Below are 27,060 nucleotides of genomic sequence, written 5' to 3' on the forward strand. Positions count from 1 at the left end.
CTGGGAAGCCTGATATGAGGCATAGGACCTTCACAACAGTGGGAGAACTTCCTTGATATTATTGTTCTTGAGATTGCTGGTCACCCACTTGGCAAACATAGGGTTTAATTTTATTGTTTTTGCATTCCTTCTACCATCTGATTGTGGCTTCCTCTTTAACTTTGGATATGGAATATCTTTGTGTGTGTGTGGGTTTCAGCATTCTCCTGTCAATGTTTGTTAAACAGCTATTTTGGTGCTCTTGCAGAAGAAGATGAGCACACATCCTCCTATTCCACTGTCTTGAACCAATCTCCCTCCCTAATTTCTGAAATTGTGCTTTGCCTAAAGCCAGTCTACGCAGCTGAAGTAATTCAGTTTTTAGGTGCCTTGGATTGGGATGAGGAATCAAAGTGGATAACAGAGAGTAGGAATTAGCCATTTTCTTTTTAATTTTTAGTTCAGTCTCTAACTGCTAACCTTCCTATCCTTCTTTTTCGCTGTTTTGATATTCTGCCTTTGGATCTGTGCTATTTATCAGAGCTCTAGGATTGTATAATCTAGCTCTTCAAAGAATTTTTAAAATAACAGTAGCCCATAGGAACTCTCTAAGGCTTTTTCAGTCTGTGAGACCTAGACTTGAATGCAGTGAGCAGCTGTTCAAAGGATCAGACAGATGGAGGACTGGGAGGGAATAGCTGATGGAGGCTCTTGTTAGGAAGTAAAATAACCTCTCAGTACTTCAGTGACTTTATCTTTAAACATTTCTTCTATGCCTTAACTTATTCATTCACTTGTTCATTTATTTATTCATGGACATCATTCAAGTTGGGAGAATAACTGCTTAAATAATTTATTCATGCAGTGTAATAAATCTTCACCTCTTTTAATCTCCACTGTCACCATCGTCTCTGAGAGAGAGGTTCCACTCTGTTAATAGTTTTCTGGTTTCTGCTCCTCTAGTTTCTGATTAAGCATGTCTGAAAGTGAAAGTGTTAGTCGCTCAGTCGTGTCTGACTCTTTGTGACTCCATGGACGGCAGCCCACCGGGTCCCCTGTCCATGGAATTCTCCAGGCAAGAATACTGGAGTGGGTTGCACTTCCTTCTCCAGGGGATCTTTCTGATTCAGGGATCGAATCCAGTGTTCCCACATTGCAGGCAGATTCTTTACCATCTGAGCCACCAGGGAAGCCCTGGGGCTCAAGAATTGATATTTCTAAAGAGTTCCCAGATATTCTGATGCAACTGGTTCAGGGATCATGTTTTGAATCCATTAAAAACCATACAATAATGTACTATGATAGAATAAAATCTGAGCTCTTCCTGTGAACTGGGCCTCTGCTTACCCCTCTGATTTCATAGTATTCTACTTTCCACGTTTCAGTCTACTCCAGCCATTTCCAGCCTTCTGTTTGTTTCTCTCCTATGCCAAGTTTGCTTAGCCTCAAGGCTTTTGCACGTATAATTTCATATTCCTGAAATGCTCTATCCTCAAATGTTTGCATGGATTATCCCTTATACAGGTAAGTCTGTGTTTAAAATCTTATATCCTGAGGAAGAAATGACAGTCAATCTGAAGTAGTCCTCAATCTCTGCCCCAAGGATTTTCTACTACATTATTCTATCTTATCTCTTTTTATAGTGCTTATCATTAGCTTATATTATCTTAATTATCTCTTTATTTTGTTATTTATCTTGTTTACTTCTATTATATGTAATTGTATCTTTGTAAGTGCTTGGTATATAGGAAGAACTAACAGTTTTTGTTGGGGAGTGGGAGGGCAGACGTGTGAATAAATGAATAAGTTGTACCTTAATGGTATGTACACAGAGGTATGTATATAGTGGATTGTTGTTTTTCAGTCGCTCAGTCATGTCTGACTCGTTATGACCCCATGGACTGCAGCACACCAGTCTTCCCTGTCCTCCACTATCTCCTGGAGTTTGCTAAAACTCAGGTCCATTGAGTTGATGATGCCATCCAACAATCTTGTCCTCTCTTGCTGCCTTTTCCTACCCTCAATCTTTCTCAGAATCAGGATCTTTTCTAATAAGCCAACTCTTCTCTTCCCTTGAATAAAGATTAAGCTACAGTAATTTCTGTAGAATATTAGAAGTGAAAGTAAGGATGAGTTAACCCTGATTATTCTAACTAACTTTAGTGATATTACTTAATATCATATCAATATCATAAGTTTGTCATGGTCAGATTTTGTGGCTGTACATTATTTTATCTAAAAAGTCATCTAGCTTATTTTTTATGTATTTACATAGACAATGTATCTTACTGAACAAAAACAATAAGTTAAATAAAAGATAATATTTACTGAGTGCTCTCTGTTTTTGGAGTAATATACGGGGTGCTTTATTGGCTTCCCAGGTGGCTCAGTGGTAACAAATCCACCTGCCAATGCAGGAGGCACAGGTTCAGTCCCTGGGCTGGTTTAATCCCTGGGTTGGGAAGATCCCTTGGAGGAAGAAATGGCAACCCAATCCAGTATTCTTGCCTGGATAATCCCATGGACAGAGGAACCTGGCGGGCTACAGTCCAAAGGATCACAAAGAGTTGGACATGACTAAGCACACACAAATGGGGTATTGTATTTTGTATTTTATTTAATACTAACAATCTAATTCATAGGATCATTGTATTAAGTTCATTTTTTTTAAGATGAGGAAATTGAGATTTTGAGAATAAATATTTTGTTTAAAGTCACTCATTAAAATGGTGGAGTTTGATTTAAAAATCAACCTCTATTTGTCTGCATTTAATGACTGTGCTCCCCATTCCACCTTTTACTGAGTAATTCCTGCACTCTAGAAACTGTAGTAAGCATTTTGCTTAACTGGTTTACTGGACTCTAATCTTAGTGAGGTGTACAAACATTAAGCCCTTTTATCTTTTCCCTCCATTCATTTCAAACATGCTAGAATAAGTCCTCTTTAATACTAGATTGGGAGAAAATTGCTCTGTTTTCCAAGTAATTTCAGGGAATATGAAGTCCACTCCAGACCAAATCAAATCTTCAGTCTCATATCCTATTTAATTCTCTGTCCCTCTCTGCCTGGGTCAGTCCTTGGCCTGAGAAACTTGGAATCCAATGTAGAGGTGATGTCATGTATTATTAAATCCTCTGCTTTAGGCCAATCTTTCTGATTCCTTTTCTCTTCTGATGTGTTATATCATACTTAGTCACTCAGTCATGTCTGACTCTTTCCTTTGTCCATGGGATTTTCCAGGCAAGAATACTGGAGTGGGTTGCCAGATCCCCTCCAGGGGATATTCCATATCCAGGGATCAAACATGCGTCTCCTGTATTCTTTAACACTGAGCCACCTGGAAAGGCATGAATAAAATGGAAAATAGTAGAACGTTGGTTTATTTCACTGGTGGTTGTAATAATCCTCTCTTGGCTGTGATGCCCTCAGCGAGATATGTATATAGGCTCTGCCTTTACTGCTTCAGATTCCCTGGTTCTTGGCTCTGTGGATTTCATTCCACAGTCTTGCTAGTGGTATTCCTGCCCCTGGCTGCAGAAAACAATAAGGATGGGACACCCCCAGCTCACCTTTCTTTAGTGGTATTTCCCTAGCTCTTGAGAAACTCGTATTTTTTTACCTTATCAAATGGTAGGACTGTAGGTCAGTCCCCGTTTGGTTCGATTTTCCCTGGATAAGTCTCTCTGGTATCTTCTTCTTTTCAGATATATCAGGATGTTCAGAAATTCCACCATGTCAGCAGATATTTATTTATCTATTTATTTATTTATTGTCAGCAGATATTTAATGAGGAATGAGATACTTAACCCTCAGTCTCTGTCAGAGTGGATCCCTCTTTCACCAACTGGGTTTCTGCAGGGAACATTCTCCTTCTCTCTTTTACTTGTGTTTGTATGAGGGTGTGATGGGGAGAACAGCTGTACTCTCCTAATTATTTTAACTCATTCTTCTGATTATTTTCTTTCAAACTGTTCCTATTCCTTTGCTTTTGTATGCTGGTGATGAGGTGGTAGTGACATTTAGTCACTTCTTAATTTCTGAAGGTGATGTCTGTTCTTTTTGGCTAATCTTTTGGAACATTAGGGCATTTGACCCTGACCACTGTTGTCTGCAGCTTTGGTGCCTTAGCTTTAATTCAAAGGAAACTGGAAAAGTTTCAGTCAACGCAGGCGTTTTATCTTTCAGTCCTCATAAGAAATTTAGGAGTTACCTCCATTTTATAAGGAGGAAAATTAGACTAACAGAGGTTATATAAGTTGCCCAAAGTCTCACAGATAAAGGTAAGACTATGATTCAAATTATGTCAGAGACCAAACACTTTGTTTGCTTGTTATCCATGCACCATACTTCTATCTTCTTGACTGTGATAGAAGTTAAGATGTGTTTACTTTCAACTCAGTGCCAATGCAAATTATCACGGTTAATTATTCTTTTTCCAGGAAAATTCATTGTAGAAACAAATTGCCAGTGTCTGCGGAGGACTCAAGTAAAGAAACATTAGCTATACAATCTGATATATTTTCGGGTTCTCACCATTTTTTTTACATGTTATTTTCTTATTAATAATTGCTTCAGGTTCCAGGTCCACATTCCTTATGCTGATATTATTGGTGGGTTATGCCAGATATTATGTTTTAAAGCTTCAGTGATTTTCAAATATTATCAAGCCAAGAGTATAAACTACATATGCTTGTGTGTATGTATAGGAATGCATTTGCAGAGGTTTTGAAAAATTTCTCCGTATGCTAATTTTGTTTTTTTCTTAGTTATAGGGATACAGAAAAGAATTTCTACAATATCTCTAACAGATGCTCCTATGCAGACCATTCCAACAAAGAGGACATTGAAGAGGTCTCAGGAATTCTTCAGTGTACTGCTAATGTACTCGGTATAGTAACTATATATTTATAAGATTGAGAGAGAATGAGTGAGGGGAGGAGAGGAAAGGAAAAGAGTGTTTCAGTTTCACTAAAATGAGATTTGAAGACTCTGGTGAACTGAGACCAAGACCTTGTCTTTAAGTGATTTAATTTCAATACTTCTGATGATGTTTAAATGAAAATTACCTGCAGGCCATTTACTCAGAGATTGGAAAATATTATATTAAAAACACATTCCAGGTATACTTTTCTAGATATTCATATGTTAGTATTATTAGCCTCTTGTAATCCATATTTCTCTGGCTCTAACTCTCAGTTGAAACTGGAGATCTTCCTCTTTTCTCAAAGCCTTTGCTTTATTCTTATTATTTATTTCACTATTTCTGGAAAGCCTGGTTGGTGCTGGAGGGTGGTTCACATGTACTCATAGTAGGCTCTGCAACTCAAAGGCAGTAAAGGAGGTCATCTATGGAAGTCTCTGTGTCCTACTTGTTGAGGAGTGTCTATCTTGAAAATACTAATATTTATGACAGAGGGCTGTTTTTAGAAGTTCCCACCATGATAAGGATTACTCTTATACTGCACTGATTCATGTGGCCATAAGGTACTGTAAGTGAGATGTACTGTCTTGTGATCTGAAGTTCTTGGGGTGTGAGAGCTATATTTTATTATATGCAAAGTAGATAACATAGCAGGAATACCTTTTGCTCTAATATCTTACAGAGTTTTTTTGGGGGGAAATAAACCTCTTTCAGTATTTTTTGCATTGTCTTTTTGCCTTATGACTCAGACAGAAATCCTTGGAGTTGTGGGGAGTGGTAGTGGGGAAAAACAAATCTTAGTGACTGACTCCATACAAAACTCAGAATCACCTCTCTTTCAGAATCAGATTTTGGAGACTAGGGAAAACTTGCTTCCCTTTCTTTCCCTTTAGGGTAAGTGCTTTCCTTGGAGACATCTGAGTCCCTCCTACAAACAGATTTCAAGTGACCTCAGCTCATGAGTTTATCAGAGTTTTCTAAAAACATATTAGAGGCACACCTAGCTTTAACACTCAAACTGGGACTACAGCTACACACTGACTACATTTTCTTCCTGGGAAACTTTCTTAAACATAGAATATTATAATAAGAATATGAAACTTTTGTGAGGGAAGCATAGAGTTCTAGGTGGCTTGTCCAAGACAGTATTGGGCAGTGAAAAGGAAGGCCAAAGATTTACTTATGTCAATCTTAGTGCAACTGCATGGTGAAATGCTATGCAGACAAACATTATTATTGGAGAAGATAAGGGTTGAGAGTGGGAGGGGGTTGGGTATCACCCAAGAACTGTTTATAGTTTTCTGATTCTGTATTTCCTAGGACTCTCTCATAAGCAATATCAATTACTTTTGATGCATTGTGATTTTTAAAATATAAATTTATTTATTTATTAATATTATAAAGTAATTATATTTATTTATTAATATTGTAAAGTAATTAACCTCCAATTAATAAATTGGAGGTTAATTACTTTACAATATTGTATTGGTTTTGCCATACGTCAACATGAATCTGCCACAGGTATACATGTGTTCCCCATCCTGAGCCCCGCTCCCTCCTCCCTCCCTGTACCATCCCTTTTGAATGAATGGGGTGAGATGGTGTCCCACTATGAGGAATGCATCAGAATCTTGGTCAAGCGATATTTATTATATTGAAAAAATGTTCTTTACTTGCCAGTTCTAAATGATTGCCTGAACCTCACATCTCCTTTCCTTTCCTTATGCTCCCCACTTTGAGAATTGCTATTAGAGGGAGTAAAAGGTGTACAAGATGAAGAGTATGTAAGAATTACTAAAGACTCTTTCTAACTATAACTTGCACATAAGTGTACACAATTCCTACAAGAAATTTTAGTTAGATAATTTGTTGCAATAACCAGCAGTGTCACCACTAGGTGACTCTGTTTGGGCTTCCTAGGTGGCACTAGTGGTAAAGAACCCGCCTGCCAATGCAGAAGGCATAAGAGATGCAGGCTTGATCCCTGGCCTGGAAGATCCCCTGGAAGAGGGCATAGCAACCCTCTCCAGTATTCTTGCCTAGAGAATCCCATGGACAGAAGAGCCTGGTGGGCTACAGTCCATGCTGCTGCTGCTAAATCACTTCAGTCGTGTCCAACTCTGTGCGATCCCATAGACAGCAGCCCACCAGGCTCCCTGTCCCTGGGATTTTCCAGGCAAGAACACTGGAGTGGGTTGCCATTTCCTTCTCCGGGCCTACAGTCCGAAGTGAAAGTGAAAAGTCAAAGTGAAGTAACTCAGTTGTGTCCGACTCTTAGCGACCCCATGGACTGCAGCCTACCAGGCTCCTCTATCCATGGGATTTTCCAGGCAAGAGTACTGGAGTGGGGTGCCATTGCCTTCTCTGGGCCTACAGTCCATAGAGTTGCAAAAAGTCAGACGTGACTGAAGCGACTGAGCACACACACACAGGTGATACTGTAGGCCTAGCTCAGGTTAGTTGCCTTTCAGAAGTTGCCATGAGGTAGATCAAGTTAGTGAGTGAAAACAACATAGGAAGTATGCTGCCTGATGGTATTGGAAGGAGTAGTTTTTAAATAAGTAAGTATAATTTAGAAGAGGGCTGTGTAACAGCGTTTAGAGTTTCATTACCATTAGGTTTTTCTAAAACAGAGATATTAAATCTGATTTTTTTCCCTGTAAGCAATGATGGGTAGTTCTCAAAATGCATAAAGCACAATCTTGTAGATGACTGACCTGTTCACTAGATGATGGCATGTGCCTAAGCTGTAGCTGTTCTCTTGAATAATGTCCTTTCATAATTCTTGAAATATAGACTGAAGACAAAGATAGCAGCTTTACTAGTCGTATTCAATGAAAGCTTTATTTTTAACAAGTCACTGAAATATGGGTTAATCTTGGTTTGCTTAGATCTTACCTTTTTAAAAAATTACATTTAAAGTCTCTTGTGCAATGATTATGCAAAGGTAAGAACTGATTAACTTGTTGGAAAGAAAAATACCATAAAGAAAATGAACCTGTTTTGAGTTGGAGAGATTAACATGGAGAAATAGAGTTTCAACTAAAGAAAGATGTTGTTACCTGGTACAACCAGATAACAACCCAGGTTTGATCTCTGGGGCAGGAAGATCCCCTGGAGAAAGGCACGGCAACCCACTCCTGTATTCTTGCCTGGAAAATCCCATGGATAGAGGAGCCTGGTAGGCTGCAGTCCATGGGGTCACTAAGAGTCAGACACGACTGAGTGACTTTACTTTCACTCCGGACTGTAGGAATTCTTGTCCATGGAATTCATGGAAAGAGGAGCCTGGCAGGCTATAGTCCATGGGGTTGCAAAAAGTCAGACAAAACTGAGCGATGTACACACACATGGTAGAGACTAGAATTGTGTTTGTTCACTCATATGAATGTTGCTTATATTTCACATGTCATAAAAAACATTTAAAATCATAGGTCAGAAAATATGATCAGAGTAGCAATTTTTTTGTCCTTTCAAAATGACCATCTCTATTGACTTGGTATAAACTCTAGTTTGACCATTTACTTGCTCTTCAGGTTAAAGTTTGAGATTAGTGACTGGCATGGTATAAAAAGAGAAACCTGAAGAGAAGGAGAAAGATCGTTGTAGAGGACCAGTTACACCTCTGTCATTCATTTTTCCATTGCTTCTTCCCTAGGACTCCCTGGAAATGTGCCCATTCCAGAGTAGTTTATACCCTCAGTAATGGGAAAGAACTATTTCTAGACATCAACATTTTTGCCATTGATTTTCCTTTGTTGACTTAGAAGCTAGTTTTTGTTATATTGTCTCATTATTTATAAATTAGGGATACTATACAGACTAGTCCTTATTTTGATACTCTGGTATTCACTGTGATATAATAAAGTCATCTAAAGAGCCTTTAAACTCTGTAAAAAGGATATTTAAAGAGAGATAGTTGTGAACAATGCCCTCCCTACTGGAGGCTTTTAGAAGTCTTAAAAGTATTGCTTTATTTAGTAAATAATTTGCATACCAAGGTGTATGATTTTATTTACTTTTCACTAAATTTGTTTTTGATTGAAGGATAATTGCTTTATATTATTGTCTCGGTTTCTGCCGTACATCAACATGAATCAGCCATAGGTATACATGTTCTCTCCCTCTTCAACCTCCCTCCCACCTCTCACCCCACGCCACCTCTCTAGGTTGTCAGAGAACCCAGTTTGAGTTCCTCAGTTGTACAGCAAATTCCCACCAGGTATCTATTTTACGTATGGTAGTGTGTGTTTCCATGCTACTTTCCCCATCTGTCTAACTCTCTCCTTCCCCTTTACCCTGTCCACGAGTCCACATGTCTGTGTCTCCATTGCTGCCCTGCAAATAGGTTCATTAGTACCATCTAACTAGATTCCATATATATGCATTAATATATGATGTTTGTTTTTCTGACTTGCTGCTACTGCTAAGTCGCTTCAGTCGTGTCCGACTCTGTGCGACCCGACAGACGGCAGCCCACCAGGCTCTACCATCCCTCGGATTCTTCAGGCAAGAACACTGGAGTGGGTTGCCATTTCCTTCTCCAATGCATGAAAGTGAAAAGTGAAAGTGAAGTTGCTCATTAAGTGTCTGACTCTTCGTGACCCCATGGACTACAGCCTTTCAGGCTCCTCCGTCCATGGGATTTTCCAGGCAAGATTACTGGAGTGGGGTGCCATTACCTTCTCCTTTCTGACTTAGTTCACTCTGTTTAATAGGTTCTAAGTTCATCCACCTTATTAGAATGGACTCAAATGCATTCCTTTTTATGGCTGAGTAACATTCCATTGTGTTTATATACTATAGCTTCTATATCCTTTCATCTGTCAATGGACATCTAGGTTGCTTCCATGTTCTAGCTATTGTAAATAGTGCTGCAATGAACATTGGGGTTCATGTATCTTTTTTGATTTTGCTTTTCTCAGGGTATATGCCCAATAGTGGGATTAATGGGTCATATGATAGTTTTATTCCTAGTTTTTTAAGGAATCTCTATACTGTTTTCCGTAGTGGTTGTGCCAATTTACATTCCCACTAACAATGCAGGCGGGTTGCCTTCTCTCCACACCCTCGCCAGCATTTATTGTTTGCAGATTTTTTTTATGATGGCCATTTTGACTTGCGTGAGGTGATACCTCATTATAGTTTTGATTTGAATTTCTCTAATAATGAACAATGTTGAGCATCTTTTGATGTGTTTATTAGCCATCTGTATATCTTCTTTGGAGAGATGTCTGTTGAGGTCTTCTGTGCCCTTTTTCATCAGATTGTTTGTTGGTCTGGTATTGAGTTGCGTGCTGCTGCTGCTGCTAAGTTGCTTCAGTTGTGTTCATCTCTGTGCGACCGCATAGAGGGCAGCCCACCAGGCTCCACTGTCCCTGGGATTCTCTAGGCAAGAGTGGGTTGCCATTTCCTTCTCCAACGCATGAAAGTGAAAAGTGAAAGTGAAGTCGCTCGGTCCTGTCTGACTCTTCACGACCCCATTGACTGCAGCGCACCATGAGCTGCTTCTGTATTTTGGAGATTAATCCTTTGTCAGTTATTTCATTTGCTATTATTTTCTACCATTATTATTGTCTTTTGCCTTTCTCTCATATCTTTTCACCTTGTTTATAGTTTCCATGACTCTGCCAAAGCTTTTAAGTTTAATTAGGCCCCACTTATCTATTTTTGTTTTTATTTCCATTACTGTAGGAGATGCATCATAGAGAATCTTGCTGTGATTTATATCATAGAGTATTTTGCCCATATTTTCCTCTAAAAGTTTTTTAGTTTCTAGTCTTGCACTTAGGTCTTTAATCCATTTTGAGTTTATTTTTCTGTTTGGTGTTAAAAAGTGTTCTAATTTCATTCTCTTACCACATAGCTGTCCAGTTTTCCCAGCACCACTTATTGAAGAGACAATCTTTTCTTCACTGTATATTATTGCTTCTTTTGTTAAAGATAAGTTTCCCATAGGTGTGTGGGTTTATCAGTGGGTTTTCTATCTTGTTTCATTGGTCTTTGTTTCTGTTTTTGTGCCAGTATCATATTGTCTCAATGACTATAGCTTTGTAGTGTAGTCTGAAGTCAAAGAATGATTCTTCCATTTCCATCCTTCTTTCTCAAGATTTCTTTGGCTATTCATGGTCTTGTGTTTTTCCATACAAATTGTGAAATGTTTTGTTCTAGTTCTGTGAAAAGTGCCATTTGTAATTTGATAGGGATTGCATTGAATTTGTAGGTTGCATTGGGTAGTATCATCATTTTCATAATATTACTTCTTCCAACCCAGGAACATGGAATATCTCTCCATCTGTTTATGTCATCTTTGATTTCTTTCATCAGTGTCATAGTTTTCTGTGTACAGCTTTTGTCTCTTTATGTAGGTTTATTCCTAGAAATTTTATCTTTTTGCACAGTGGTAAATAGGATTGATTCCTTAATTTCTCTTTTTGATTTTTGTTGTTAGTGTATAGGAATGCAAGTGATTTCTGTGTATTGATTTTGTATCCTGAGACTTTACTAAATTCACTGATTAGTGAAGTGAGTAAAGTTGCTCAGTTGTGTCTGACTCTTTGCGACCACATGGACTGTAGCCTACCATGCTCTTCTGTCTATGGAATTGTCTAGGCAAGAATACTGGAGTAGGTAGCCTTCCCTTTCTCCAGGGGATCTTCCCAATTCAGGGATCGAACCCAGGTCTCCCGCCTTACAGGTAGATTCTTTACCATCTGAGCCACCAGAGAAGCCCAAGGATACTAGACTGGGGGGATCTTCCCAACTGAGGGATCAAACTGGGGTCTCCTGCATTGCAGGTGAATTCTTTACCAGCTGAGCCACCAGGGAAGCCCCCAGATTAGCTCTAGTAGTTTTATGATGGTATCTTCACAGTTTTCTATACATAGTATCATGTAGTCTGTAAACAGTGAGAGTTTTTCTTCTTTTCCAATATGGATTTCTTTTATTTCTTTTTCTTCTCGGATTGCCCCAGCTGGTAGTTCTGATTGAAATGATCATGTAATTTTATCTTTTAATTTGTTAATATGGTGTATCACAGTGATTCATTTGCTTATGTTGAAGAATCCTTGCATCCCAACTTCATAATAGTGTAAGATCTCTTTAAGGTGTTGTTGAGTTTTGTTTGCTAGAATTTTGTTGAGAACTCTTGCACCTCTGTTCTTCAGTAATATTGACCTGTAATTTTGTGTGTGTGTGTGATGTCTTTGTCTGTTTTTGGTATCAGGGTGATGGTGTCTTTATAGAATGAGTTTGGAAGTGTTCCTTTCTCTCAAATTCTCAGAAGAGTTTCAGAAGCATAGGCATCAACTCTTCTCAAAGTGTTTGATAGAGTTCACCTGTGAAGCTATCTGGGCTTTTTTTTTTTTTGGTGGGAGGCAGATTTTTCATTATAGTTTTGACTTCAGTACTTGTGATTGGCCTGTTTATAGTTTCTATTTCTTCCTGGTTCACTCTTGGAAGGTTGAACTTTTCTAAGAATCTGTCCATTTCTTTCAGATTGTCCATTTTATTGGCATATAGTTGCTCCTAATAGTCTCTTTTGATCCTTTATATTTCTGCATTTTCTGTTGTAACCTCACCTATTTCATCTAATTTTGTTGATTTGTTTCTTCTCTCTTTTTTAATGATAAGTCTGCTAATGGTTTGTCAATTTTATTTATCTTCTTAAAGAGCCAGCTTTTAGTTTTATTAATCTTAATTGTTTCCTTCATTTTTCATTTATTTCAGCTCTGATCTTTATGATTTATTTCCTTCTACTAACTTTGGGGATTTTTTTGTTTTTCTTTTTCCAGTTGTTTTAGGTGTAAAGTTAGGTTCTCTATTTGATGTTTTTCTTATTTTCTGAGGTAAAATTGTATTTCTATAAGTTTCTTTCTTAGAACTGCTTTTTTTTTTTTTTTGCATCCCATAGGCTTTGAGTCATCACGTTTTCTTTGTCATTTCTTTCTGATAATTTTTTGATTTCCCTTTTTATTTCTTCGGTAACCTGTTCATTATTTTAAAGCATATTGTTTAATCTCCATGTTTTTTTGTTTTTTACAGTTTTTTTTTTATCCTGTAATTGATATCTAGTATCATAATATTGTGGTCTGAATAGATGCTTGTTATGATTTCAATTTTCTTAAATTTAATGAAGCTTGATTTGTGACCCAAGAAGTCGTCTATCCTGGAAAATGTTCCATTTTCATTTGAGAAGAAAATGTATTCTTCATTTGGATGGAATGTCCTGAAGTATCAATGAGGTCCATCTGTTATAGTGTGACGTTTAAGGCTTGTATGTCATCAATTTTCTGTTTTGATGATCTGTCCATTGGTGCAAGTGGGGTGTTAGTCTCCTACTATTGTTTTGTTACTGTCAATTTCCCCTTTTATGTATGTTAGTGTTTGCCTTATATATCAAGTTGCTCCTATATTGAGTGCATAAATATTTAAAATTGTTATATCTTCTTGGGTTCATCTCTTGATCAGTATGTAGTGTTCTTCCTTATCTCTTATAGTATTCTTTCTTTTAAGGTCTATTTTGTCCAATATGAGAATTACTACTCCGGCTTTCTTTTGATTTCCATGTGCATGGAGTATCTCTTTCCATCCTCTCACCTTCAGTCTGTATGTGTCTCTAGGTCTGAAGTGAGTCTCTTTAGACAGCACATATATGGGTCTTGTTTTTGTATCAGTTCAGCCAGTCTGTGTCTTTTGGTTGGCGTGTTTAATCAATTTGTTGTTGTTGTTGTTCAGTCATGTCCAACTCTTTGCGACCCCATGTACTGTAGCATGCCAGGCCTCCCTGTCCCTCACCATCTCCTGGAGTTTGCCCAAGTTCATGTTCATTGCATTGGTGATGCTGTCAAGCCATCTGATCCTCTGATGCCCTCCTCTTCTTTGCCCTCAATTTTTCCCAGCATCAGGGACTTTTCCAATGACTCAGCTGTTCACATCATATGACCAAAATACCAGAGCTACAGCGTTAGCATCAGTCCTTCCAGCGAATATCCAGGGTTGATCTCCCTGAAGATTGACTGGTTTGATCTCTTTCTATCCAAGGGACTTTCAGAAGTCTTCTCCAGCACTACAGTTAGAAGACATCAATTCTTTGGTGTTCTGCCTTCTTTATGGTCCAGCTCTCCCAACCACATGTGACCACTGGGAAGACCATAGCCTTGACTCTATGGACCTTGGTCAGCAGAGTGATGTCTCTGCTTTTCAACACGATGTCTAGGTTTGTTGTCACTTTCCTCCCAAGAAGCAGTCATCTTCTAATTTCATGGCTGCAGTCACTGTCCACAGTGATTTTGGAGCCCAAGAAGAGGAAATTGGATACTACTTCCACCTTTCCCCTTATGTTTGCCATGCAGGAATGGGACTGTATGCCATGATCTTAGTTTTTTTAATATTTAGTTTTAAGCTGGCTCTTTCACTCTCCTCCTTCACCCTCATCAAGAGGCTCTTTAGTTCCTCTTCACTTTCTGCCATTACAGTAGTATCATCCACATATCTGAGGTTGTTGATGTTTCTTCCACCTGTCTTGATTCCAGCTTGTAACTCATCCAGCCCAGCATTTCTGGTTATGTGGTCATCATATAGGTTAAACAAACAGGATGACAGAAGACAGCTCTGTCATACTTTTTTCTAAATCCTGAACCAGTCAGTTGTTCCATACAGGGTTCTGACTGTTGGTTCTTGACCCATATACAGGTCTCTCAGAAGACAAGTGAGATGGTCTGGTATTTCCATCTCTGTAAGATCTTTCCACAGTTTGTCATGATCCACACAAAGGCTTTACGGCAGTTGATGAAACAGATGTTTTTCTGAAATTCCCTTGCTTTCTCTATAAGCCAGTGAATGTTGGCAATTTGATCTCTAGTTCCTCTTCCTTTTCTAAACCAGCTTGGACATCTGGAAATTCTTGGTTTACGTAATGCTGAAGTCTAGCATGCAAGAGTTTAATCATGACTTTACTAGCATGGGAGATGAGTGCAGTTGTCCGATGGTTAGCACATTCTTTGGTACTATCCTTCTTAGGAACTGGGATGAGGATTAATCTCTTTCAATCCTGTGGCCACTGCTGAGTCTTCCAGATTTGTTGACATAATGATTGCAAAACTTTGATGGCATCATCTTTTAGGGATTTGAATAGTTTTGCTGAGATTTCATTGCAGCCACTAGCTTTATTAACAGCAGTGCTTCTTAAGGCCTGCTTGAGTTCACACTTCAGAATGTCTGGCTCTGGGTGACTAAATTAATCAATTTACACTTTAAGAAATTAAAGATACATATGCTTCTGTTAGCTTGTTCTTAATAGTTTTGGGTTTATTTTTGTAGATCTTTTCCTTCTCTTGTATTTCTTGCCTATAGAATTCCCTTTAACATTTGTTGTAATGCTGGTTTGGTGGTGCTAAATTCTTTTAACTTTTGCTTGTCTGTAAAGCTTTTGTTTTCTCCATCAATATAGATCCTTGCCAGTTAGAGTAATCTTGGATGCAGATTTTTCCTTTTCAGTACTTTAAATATATCCTGCCATTCCCTTCTAGCCTTCAGAGTTTCTGCTGAAAGATCAGCTGTTAATCACATGGAGTTTCCCTTGTTTGTTGCTTTTCTCATGCTTCTTTTAGTATTCTTTCTTTTTGTTTAATCTTAGTTTGATTAGTATGTGCCTTGGAGTGTTTCTTTTTGGGTTTATCATATATGGGACTCTTTGTGCCTCTTGGATTTGATTGACTATTTCCTTTTCCATGATAGGGAAGTTTTTGACTCTAATCTCTTCAAGAATTTTTTCATACCCTTTCTTTTTCTCTTCTTCTTCTGGGACCCCTATAATTTGAATGCAATTCAATTTAATATTGTTCCGGGAGTTTTTGAGACTATCTTCTTTTCATTTTCTTTCATTTATTTTGCTCTTCAGCAGTTCTATCCACCATTTTGTCTTCCAGCTCACTTTTTCATTTTTCTGCCTCAGTTATTCTGGTATTGATTCCTTCTAGAGTATTTTTAATTTTAGTAGTTGTATCGTTCACCTGTTTATTCTTGATTTCTTTTCTTTCCTTGTTAAATGTGTTAATTGATTCTTGCATTTTCTCCATTCTATTTTCAAAGTTTTGGATCACCTTTACTATCTTTACTCTGAATTCTTTATCAGATAGTTTGCCTTTTTCCTCTTCATTTATTTGGTCTTGTGAGTTTTTACCTTGTTCTTTCTTTTGCAAAATATTTCTCTTTCTTTTCATTTTTCTAAGTTACTGTCTCCTTTTTTCCAGTCTTTAGGGTCACATTCCTTATTGCTTTTGGTTGCTGCCTTCAATGGGCGAGGTTCATCCAGTGGTTTGTGTAGATTTCGTGTTGGGAGAGTCTTGTGCCTGTGTTCTGGTGGGAGAAGTTGAGGTTTATTTATTTATTTTTTCCTCTGATGGGCAGGGGTGTGTGAGTGCTATGTTTTGATATGTCTTTGGGAAGCCTTTCTGAGGATGATTGGCTTTGTGTTTTTGTGTTGTTTTTTGTTTGGGTGAAGGGTCCTGCACTGGGTATTGCCAGCAGGGGAGTGATTCTTGGTCTTGGATACACGTGAAGGCCTTTGTGGTAGTTCTCACTAATTAATACTCCATGGAGTCAAGAGTTCTCTGGCCGTCTAGTGTCCTGGACTAAGCGCTCCTACTCCAAAGACTCAGGCCTGGTATCTGATATCTTCCCAACAGCTGTACAAGATGCAGATTAAATCCACATGATTAATTAGACAGACTCTGTGTCTATGAAATATATAAAAGGACAATGAGAGTTCCCACAAAAGAAAACACACTAACTCTGGCAGCTGTGGACATTGGAGGCAAAAACATGCAGAAGTAGGGCCAGATTAGAGTCTGAGCTGTCTCTACAATAGGTCAAGAGACAGGCCACTATTGGAGGACATCCTAGGGAGGCAGACGGGGACTGTGACTCATAGTGAGGGAAAGAACGCTGACAGCTGAGATAAGAGAAAAACGTTTATTATTATTACAAAAGCCATTTGTTATGGCATTAAAGGGGATTAAAACAAACATACAAAAATATAAAACAAAACAAGAAACAAAAGCAAACCAGGACAAATAGTAAACACAAAATCAGACAAATAGGAACAAAACCAAGGAGCATAAACACATACCCATACACATACATGAGCAAAACCAAAGCAGTTCAAAGAAAAGAACGTACAAGATAGTGACTTGGTGAGCAAAGGAAATCAAAAATGATATTGCCCAATTAAAAACAAACTAACTAAAGCACAAACCAGAAAGTGAAACTAATGCAGAGTGCCAACTAGAGAATAAAGTAAAGAAAACAAAATAACAAACTTGGTGGGAAAAAAAAAAGAAAATCAAGAATAGAAAAAAATAGAAAAACAAAGTTAAATAGAAGTACATATAAAAGATTTATATGTGTTAAAGAATAACTACAGCAAGTAAAGAACAATAAGAAAAACAAAAAACCAAAACCAACCAAACACAAAGTTTTAAAAAGACAGAACTGCCCCCCCCCCCCCCACCGCCCCCCGCCACCAACAGGACCTCAGAAAGACAACACAGCAGTAAAAATATATAAGGACAAGAAAGTGTGATTAAAAAACTTTCAAAAGTTTAAATAGAGTTCATAGTAGTAATAAAATCAGCAAGCACAGTGTCAGAGGAAAAAAAATTCAAACAAATCAAAATATAAGCATAATAATAAATGTTTTTCTTGTATCTGAGCTGTTCGTGTCCTTTACCTCACCCTGAGTCACAGTCTGTCTTCACCTCCCTAGGATGTCCTCCAATATGGGCCTAGTCTCTTGACCTATTGTGGGGACAGCTCAGACTTTAATCTGGCCTTAATCTTGCATATTTTTGCTTCCAATGTCCACAGCTGCCAGAGTTAGTGTGTTTTCTTTTGTGGGAACTCTCATTGTTCTTTTAAATATTCCATAGACACTCTGCCTAAATTAATCATGTGGATTTAATCTGCATCTTGCACAGGTTTTGGGAAGATTTTCAGCCCTCCTCCTTAGCCACACTGCCCCTGGGTTTCAATTGTGGTTTTCTCCCCACCCACCTCTGCATGTGGGTCATCCACAGGAGTTTGCTCCTGAGGCTTCCCTGGAGGACTTGGGTCTGCCCTAGTGAGGGCTGGGTGTGGAGCAGCTGCCTGGATCACAGAGACTCTGGCAGCACCACGTATGCAGGGAAGCCAGTGGCCTAGGGAGCATGAAATATAGTACTCTTAGGGTTTTTTCTAGCCTCTGGCAGCTCTGTCTCAGTGGGATCAAGCATGGAGGTGGCACAGCTGCTTGGATCATGGGGACGCTCACAGTGCCAGGTACACAGGGGAGCTGGTGGCCATTGGTATAGGAGATACTGTGTTATTAGTATTTTTTCTAGCCTCTGGCAGCTCTGCCCCACTGAAGATTTGAGTGTGGAGTTGTATTGCTGCTTGGATTGCAGGACAGACTCTGGTGGCGTCAAGTGTGCAGGTATGCTGGCTGCCTCAGGTGCAGAAGTTATGGGACTATTAGCGTCTTTTTCTAGCTTCTGGCAGCTGGTGTTCAAATGACCTCTCTGTGGGGGTTCTCTATTGCTCAGTGCATCAGGCATTTAAAGGGCTACCCTCTCTGATGTCTTTCTCTCTTAGTCAGCTGCCAGTTCTGGAGTGATGTGGGGAGAGAGAGGCTACAGTGATGGCTCCACCCCCTTGTGTGAGTCAGTAGTATCACCTTGCCCCCGTGGCTGCTTGGTTTTCCTCCAAAGGCATTCCCCAGCACAGTCTCCTCCCTCATGTCCCTTTGGGCCATCTTTCCACAGTCAACAGTAGACTTCACCCTGGGATTGCTCTCCAATCCATATAGTCCAGCTCCTAACCACTGTGCATTCCAGGGGACTTGTGTTCCTGTCCAGAGTATGTAGGGCTGCACCAAGGATAGTCTGTGTGGTTCTCCATTTTGACTGTCACAGATCAGCTGCTTCACTTTCCAACAGCCTCAAATGCTTCTCCTCTGTCTCAAACAGTTGCCTCCATGTGGGGATCTGGCCTCTGCTTCTGTTCCCTCACCTCTGGGTGCAGGTCCAGTCCTGTTCACTCTCCTCTTTTTCCCTTCCCTCCTTTGTCCTACTAAGTTTTGCATTGATCTATATATTTCTTACCTGTGTTCAGGGACTCCTGCCCACTCTCAGTGTTGTTTTGAGAGATCTTCTGCATCTTAAGGTGTATTCCTGGTGCATTTGTGGAAAGAGATGTACTCCACAGCCACCTACTCCTCTGCCATCCTGTCTCTCCCCGATCTTCTAATTTTAGTTGTCTGAAAAATGGAAACCTTTCCAGCTATGATGTGCATTTTTTAGCTCAAATTAAGTATAAAATGTGCTTATAGTCTTATGAAGTATAGCACTGAGTATTTTCTTGAAAATTGTAACAGTTGATTGGTATAATGAAGTGTCTGTGATGAAGCATTAAAGGATCTGTACTGTACTTTATGCTGAAATGTTGCCGCCTGATCGTGTATCTTGGATTTGGGTAATCTTGAGGAAAGGAAGGCAGAATTGAATAGGGAGACTTAAGGGAAAAGGATAATTTAGCTCCCTTAGTGTAGTACAATTTAAAATAAATGAGGATTATGAGGGTTTCAGAAAAGGAAATGGCAACCCACTACAGTATTCTTGCTTGAAGAATCCATGGACAAGAGGAACCTGGTGGGCTACAGTCCATGGGGTCACAAAGAATTGTATGCAACTTGGAGATGAAACAACAGCAATAACAACATGAGGCTTTGATACTCAGTTTTAAAAGGTTTTGATACTCTTATAAGGGTTCTGGGTGTTACATTGTAGAATGTCAAGAGCCATAAAATATAGATGTGTAGATGGAGTAGGATAGTCATTCCTCAGTAGGATAGATATCAGATATAAATGAGAGATCTAAGGTAATTTAATAAGCTTATTAAAATATTAAAAGTTTGGCTTTATTCTGCCTTTACTAAGTGCATTTTCTCTCAAAATAATTAATGAAGGACATGAATTGTGAAAGAATATTCATTGAATTTTTTTTTTCTATTTCTATTTTCTGTTAGAGTGGGGATTTATTGTCTCTAAAATGTGGTGTGATTTAAAGTCAGTATTTGAGTAATGTTTTCTTGGGATTACTTGGGAAAATGCTAATGAAGAGGATATAGAAGATGACTTTTGGTACATAGGCCTCACAATATTTTCATGGTATCAGGGACTCTGAAATACTCTGAAATCTGATTCCCTATAAAGTGCCACTGCTTCCAGAATCACTAGCTGACATGAAACGTTTTTATTTTCACTTGTTTTTATATAAGCAATAGTTTATTGCTTGTATGTTAACTTGTATACACTTTTGTTTTTTGGTCTTAATGTGATTTGGACTGTGCAGTTAGCAGCTTTTTAGGTGGTCATAATACTGTAATGAGTTAGCATAACTTTAGGATTAAGATTACCCTAGGGTTTTCTTAGAATAACTCTAAAACATGTAGTTATTTAGTGAATTAGAATATAATTAACACATTTAGCATACTAGAGAGCTAGTTGATGTAATAAACACATATCATTTTATTGACAAATTAAAATTGATAGCAATACATTAATTCTTCCAATATAGTTCTTTTGGGGGAGGCAATGTTTTATTTAATTTATGTTTTATTGAAGTATAATTGATTTACAGTCTTGTGTTAATTACTGCTATACAGCAAAGTGGTTCAGATTTTCTTTATATTCTTTTATATGTATTTTTATGTGATTTATCATAGGATGTTGAATCTAGTTCAATATAGTTCTTGTTACTGTAACTTGGTAACTGATCAGTTTTCTCTTTCATGATGTATGGCAAAACCAATACAGTATTGTAAAGTAATTAACCTCCAATTAAAATAAATTTATATATTAAAAAAAGTACATTAGAAGTAAATAGTGTCAGTATTTCAATGAGTTAAGGTGACTGGAAGGGAACTGTTTTATTAACTGATTTAATAATGATATTATTATGTAGTAATTTTGAGCAAAGATTAGAGCCAGACTACATAGTTATGAGAACATACTAGTTGTGTGAACTGGAGTAAGTTCCTTAATTTTTTCTTACTAAATATTTCTCATTTGTACGATGGGGATAATATAATTATATACCTCCAAGAATTGTTACAAAGAGTAAGTAAGTTAATTTATATAAAATACTTATAGCAACCTGATAAATAACAAATGCTAAAGTGTTTGCACTTATTGAATATTCACAAAATAATGTTTATATCAGAACTGGGAGATAAATATTCCCTTTTGTAGATAAGGAAACATATTTTGAGAGATTAAGTTGTTAAGTTCCTTTGTCAATGCTGACAAGCCAGGAAAGCAGAATTTAAACCTAGGTCAATCTGATTCCATACCTTTCCCTGCTTCATGCTGCCTTCAAGGGTCATTGGACTGAGACCATTTTACATCACACCTCCAATGCTAATTACACAGATTTTCTAGTTCTCTGAATTATGAAAATTGTCATGTTTTTGCATTTGATTAGTTCATTACTAAGTAAAAAATTTTTTTTTCATAGTTCATGTGATGACAGTACAAATTAAGAGTAACAGTCTTTGGCTCATGACACAAATGTGGTTTCATAGTTACGCTATAGTAAACCCTAAGCCAGTCCTTTCGGCCCCAAGTTTAAATTCAAGCTGATCTTGGTAGTTTAATTTAATGTTAGACATAATTGGCCCAACACAAAGGTTGCAAAAGGCTATATTTACAATGCTATTTTTTTTTTAATGGTTAAATTTAGTAATGTTCTTGCTGCTGCTACTGCTGCTAGGTCGCTTCAGTCATGTCCAACTCTGTGTGACCCCATAGACAGCAGCCCACCAGGCTCCCCCATCCCTGGGATTCTCCAGGCAAGGACACTGGAGTGAGCTGCCATTTCCTTCTCCAATGCATGAAAGTGAAAAGTCAAAGTGAAGTCGCTCAATTGTGTCCAACTCTTAGCGACCCCGTGGACTGCAGCCTTCCAGGCTCCTCTGTCCATGGGATTTTCCAGGCAAGAGTACTAGAGTGGGGTGCCATTGCCTTCTCCAGTAATTCTCTTAGTAATGTTCTTACTGTATCTCAAATAGTAATTCTCTCTCTCTTTTTTTTTTTTATTGAAGAATAATTGCTTTAGAGAATTTTGTTGTTTTCTGTCAAACCTCAACATGAATCAGCCATAGGTATATATATATCCCCTCCCTTTTGAAGCTCCCTCCCATCTTCCTCCCCACCCCACCCCTCTAGGTTGATACAGAGCCCCTGTTTGAGTTTCCTGACCATACAGCAAATTCCCTTTGGCTATCTATTTTACATATGCTAATATAGGTTTCCATGTTACTCTTTCCATACATCTCACCCTCTCCTCCCCTCTCCCCATGTCCATAAATCTATTCTCTATGTCTTTTTGTCCATTGCTGCCCTGAAAATAAATCCTTCAGTACCATTTTCCTAGATTCCATATGTATGTGTTATAATATGATATTTATCTTCCTCTTTCTGACTTACTTTACTCTGTATAATAGGTTCTCGTTTCATCCACCTTATCAGAACTGACTCAAATGCATTCCTTTTATGGCTCAATAATATTCCATTGTGTATATGTACCACAACTTCCTTATCCATTCATCTGTTGATGGATATCTAGGTTGCTTCCATGTTCTGCTTCTACTGCTAAGTCACTTCAGTTGTGTCTGACTCTGTGATCCCATAGATGGCAGCCCACCAGGCTCCCCTGTCTCTGGGATTTTCCAGGCAAGAACACTGGAGTGGGTTGCCATTTCCTTCTCCAGTGCATGAAAGTGAAAAGTGAAAGTGAAGTCGCTCAGTCGTGTCCGACTCTTTGTGACCCCATGGACCGCAGCCAAGTTCTTCCATGTTCTAGCTATTGTAAATAGTGCTGCAATGAATAGTGGGATACATGTGTCTTTCTTAATATTGGTTTTCTCAGGGTATATGCCTAGGAGTGAGATTGCTGGGTCATATAGTGGTTTTATTCCTAGTTTTTAAAGGAATCTCCATACTGTCATCCATAGTGGCTCTACCAATTTACATTCCTACCAGTAGTGTGAGAGTGTTCCCTTTTCGCCACACCCTTTCCAGCATTTATTGTTTGTAGACTTTTTGATGATGCCTATTCTGACCGGTGTGAAGTGATATCTCATTGTGGGTTTTTTTTTTTTTTTTAATTTTTTTAGCTTTATTTATTTATTTATTTATTTAAATTTTATTTTAACTTTATTTTACTTTACAGTACTGTATTGGTTTTGCCATACATTGACATGAATCAGCCACGGGTGTATACGAGCTCCCAATCCTGAATCCCCCTCCCACCTCCCACCCCATATCATCTCTCTGGATCATCCCTGTGCACCAGCCCCAAGCATTCTGTATCTTGTGTCGAACATAGACTGGCGCTTTGTTTCTTACATGATAGTATACATGTTTCAATGCCATTCTCCCCAATCATCCCACCCTCTCCCTCTCCCTCACAGTCCAAAAGTCCATTCTATACATCTGTGTCTCTTTTGCTCTCTCACATACAGGGTCATCATTACCATCTTTCTAAATTCCATATATATGTGTCAGTATACTGTATTAGTGTTTTTCTTTCTGGCTTACTTCACTCTGTATAATAGGCTTGAGTTTCATCCATCTCATTAGAACTGATCCAAATGTATTCTTTTTGATGGCTGAGTAATACTCCATTGTGTATATGTACCACAGCTTTCTTATCCATTCATCTGCTGATGGATATCTAGGCTGTTTCCATGTCCTGGCTATTATAAACAGTGCTGCAATGAACACTGGGGTACACGTGTCTCTTTCAGTTCTGGTTTCCTCAGTGTGTATGCCCAGCAGTGGGATTGCTGGGTCATAAGGCAGTTCTATTTGCAATTTTTTAAGGAATCTCCACACTGTTCTCCATAGTGGCTGTACTAGTTTGCATTCCCACCAACAGTGTAAGAGGGTTCCCTTTTCTCCACATCCTCTCCAGCATTTATTGCTTGTAGACTTTTGGATCGCAGCCATTCTGACTGGTGTGAAATGGTACCTCATTGTGATCTTGATTTGCATTTCTCTGATAATGAGTGATGTTGAGCATCTTTTCATGTGTTTGTTAGCCATCCATATGTCTTCTTTGGACAAATGTCTATTTAGTTCTTTGGCCCATATTTTGATTGGATCGTTTATTTTTCTGGAGTTGAGCTGCATAGGTTGCTTGTATATTTTTGAGATTAGTTGTTTGTCAGTTGCTTCATTTGCTATTGTTTTCTCCCATTCAGAAGGCAGTATTTTCACCTTACTTATAGTTTCCTTTGTTGTGCAGAAGCTTTTAATTTTAATTAGATCCCATTTGTTTATTTTTGCTTTAATTTCCAGTATTCTGGGAGGTGGATCATAGAGGATCCTGCTGTGATTTATGTCAGAGAGTGTTTTGTCTATGTTCTCCTCTAGGAGTTTTATAGTTTCTGGTCTTACGTTTAGATCTTTAATCCATTTTGAGTTTATTTTTGTGTGTGGTGTTATAAAGTGTTCTAGTTTCATTCTTTTACAAGTGGTTGACCAGTTTTCCCAGCACCACTTGTTAAAGAGACTGTCTTTACTCCATTGTATATTCTTGCCTCCTTTGTCGAAGATAAGGTGCCCATATGTGTGTGGATTTATCTCTGGGCTTTCTATTTTGTTCCATTGATCTATATTTCTGTCTTTGTGCCAGTACCATACTGTCTTGATGACTGTGGCTTTGTAGTAGAGCCTGAAGTCAGGCAGGTTGATTCTTCCAGTTCCATCGTTCTTTCTCAAGATTGCTTTGGCTATTCGAGGTTTTTTGTATTTCCACACAGATCTTGAAATTATTTGTTCTAGTTCTGTGAAAAATACTGCTGGTAGCTTGATAGGGATTGCATTGAATCTGTAGATTGCTTTGGGTAGTATACTCATTTTCACTATATTGATTCTTCCAATCCATGAACATGGTATATTTCTCCATCTATTAGTGTCCTGTTTGATTTCTTCCATCAGTGTTTTATAGTTTTCAATATATAGGTCTTTAGTTTCTTTAGGTAGGTATATTCCTAAGTATTTTATTCTTTTTGTTGCAATGGTGAATGGAATTGTTTCCTTAATTTCTTTTTCTACTTTCTCATTAGTGTATAGGAATGCAAGGGATTTCTGTGTGTTGATTTTATATCCTGCAACTTTACTATATTCATTGATTAGCTCTAGTAATTTTCTGGTGGAGTCTTTAGGATTTTCTATGTAGAGGATCATGTCATCTGCAAACAGTGAGAGTTTTACTTCTTCTTTTCCAATTTGGATTCCTTTTATTTCTTTTTCTGCTCTGATTGCTGTGGCCAAAACTTCCAGAACTATGTTGAATAGTAGCGGTGAAAGTGGACACCCTTGTCTTGTTCCTGACTTTAGGGGAAATGCTTTCAATTTTTCACCATTGAGGATAATGTTTGCTGTGGGTTTGTCATATATAGCTTTTATTATGTTGAGGTATGTTCCTTCTATTCCTGCTTTCTGGAGAGTTTTTATCATAAATGGATGTTGAATTTTGTCAAAGGCCTTCTCTGCATCTATTGAGATAATCATATGGCTTTTATTTTTCAATTTGTTAATGTGGTGAATTACATTGATTGATTTGTGAAGAATCCTTGCATCCCTGGGATAAAGCCCACTTGGTCATGGTGTATGATCTTTTTAATGTGTTGTTGGATTCTGATTGCTAGAATTTTGTTGAGGATTTTTGCATCTATGTTCATCAGTGATATTGGCCTGTAGTTTTGGTTTTTTGTGGTATCCTTGTCAGGTTTTGGTATTAGGGTGATGGTGGCCTCATAGAATGAGTTTGGAAGTTTACCTTCCTCTGCAATTTTCTGGAAGAGTTTGAGTAGGATAGGTGTTAGCTCTTCTCAAAATTTTTGGTAGAATTCAGCTGTGAAGCCGTCTGGACCTGGGTTTTTGTTTGCTGGAAGGTTTCTGATTACAGTTTCAATTTCCGTGCTTATGATGGGTCTGTTAAGATTTTCTATTTCTTTCTGGTTCAGTTTTGGAAAATTGTACTTTTCTAAGAATTTGTCCATTTCTTCCACGTTGTCCATTTTATTGGCGTATAATTGCTGATATTAGTCTCTTATGATCCTTTGTATTTCTGTGTTGTCTGTTGTGATCTCTCCATTTTCATTTCTAATTTTATTGATTTGATTTTTCTCCCTTTGCTTCTTGATGAGTCTGGCTAATGGTTTGTCAATTTTATTTATCCTTTCAAAGAACCAGCTTTTTGCTTTGTTGATTTTTGCTATGGTCTCTTTTGTTTCTTTTGCATTTATTTCTGCCCTAATTTTTAAGATTTCTTTCCTTCTACTAACTCTGGGGTTCTCCATTTCTTCCTTTTCTAGTTGCTTTAGGTGTAGAGTTAGGTTATTTATTTGACTTTTTTTCTTGTTTCTTGAGGTATGCCTGTATCACTATGAACTTTCCTCTTAGCACTGCTTTTATAGTGTCCCACAGTTTTTGGGTTGTTGTGTTTTCATTTTCATTCGTTTCTATGCATATTTTGATTTCTTTTTTGATTTCTTCTGTGATTTGTTGGTTATTCAGAAGTGTGTTGTTTAGCCTCCATATGTTGGAATTTTTCATAGTTTTTCTCCTGTAATTGAGATCTAATCTTAATGCATTATGGTCAGAAAAGATGCTTGGAATCATTTCAGTTTTTCTGAATTTATCAGGGTTAGATTTATGGCCCAGGATATGATCTATCCTGGAAAAGCTTCTGTGAGCATTTGAGAAAAAGGTGAAATTCATTGTTTTGGGGTGAAATGTCCTATAGATATAAATTAGGTCTAACTGGTCTATTGTGTCACTTAGAGTTTGCGTTTCTTTGTTAATTTTCTGTTTAGTTGATCTGTCCATAGGTGTGAGTGGGGTATTAAAGTCTCCCACTATTATTGTGTTATTGTTGATTTCCCCTTTCATACTTGTTAGCATTTGTCTTACATATTGCAGTGCTCCTATATTGGATGCATATATATTTATAATTGTTATATCTTCTTCTTGGATTGATCCTTTGATCATTATGTAGTGGCCTTCTTTGTCTCTTTTCACAGCCTTTGTTTTAAAGTCTATTTTATTGGATA

The 27,060-nt window shown here is 38.0% G+C and overlaps 1 protein-coding gene across 1 annotated transcript in view; it reads left to right on the forward strand.

Moving 5' to 3' along the window:
* The window catches only part of GUCY1A2 (guanylate cyclase 1 soluble subunit alpha 2), a 445,219-nt gene that overhangs the window by 79,600 nt on the left and 338,559 nt on the right, over window positions 1-27,060 (forward strand). The window contains exon 3 of the mRNA XM_052653027.1: window positions 4,747-4,868. Within this exon, the coding sequence (XP_052508987.1) occupies window positions 4,747-4,868 (122 nt within the window). The remainder of the gene's footprint in view (window positions 1-4,746; window positions 4,869-27,060) is intronic.

Source organism: Budorcas taxicolor, chromosome 15 (genome assembly GCF_023091745.1).
Source record: "Budorcas taxicolor isolate Tak-1 chromosome 15, Takin1.1, whole genome shotgun sequence".
In the NCBI taxonomy this organism is placed as follows: Eukaryota; Metazoa; Chordata; class Mammalia; order Artiodactyla; family Bovidae; genus Budorcas; species Budorcas taxicolor.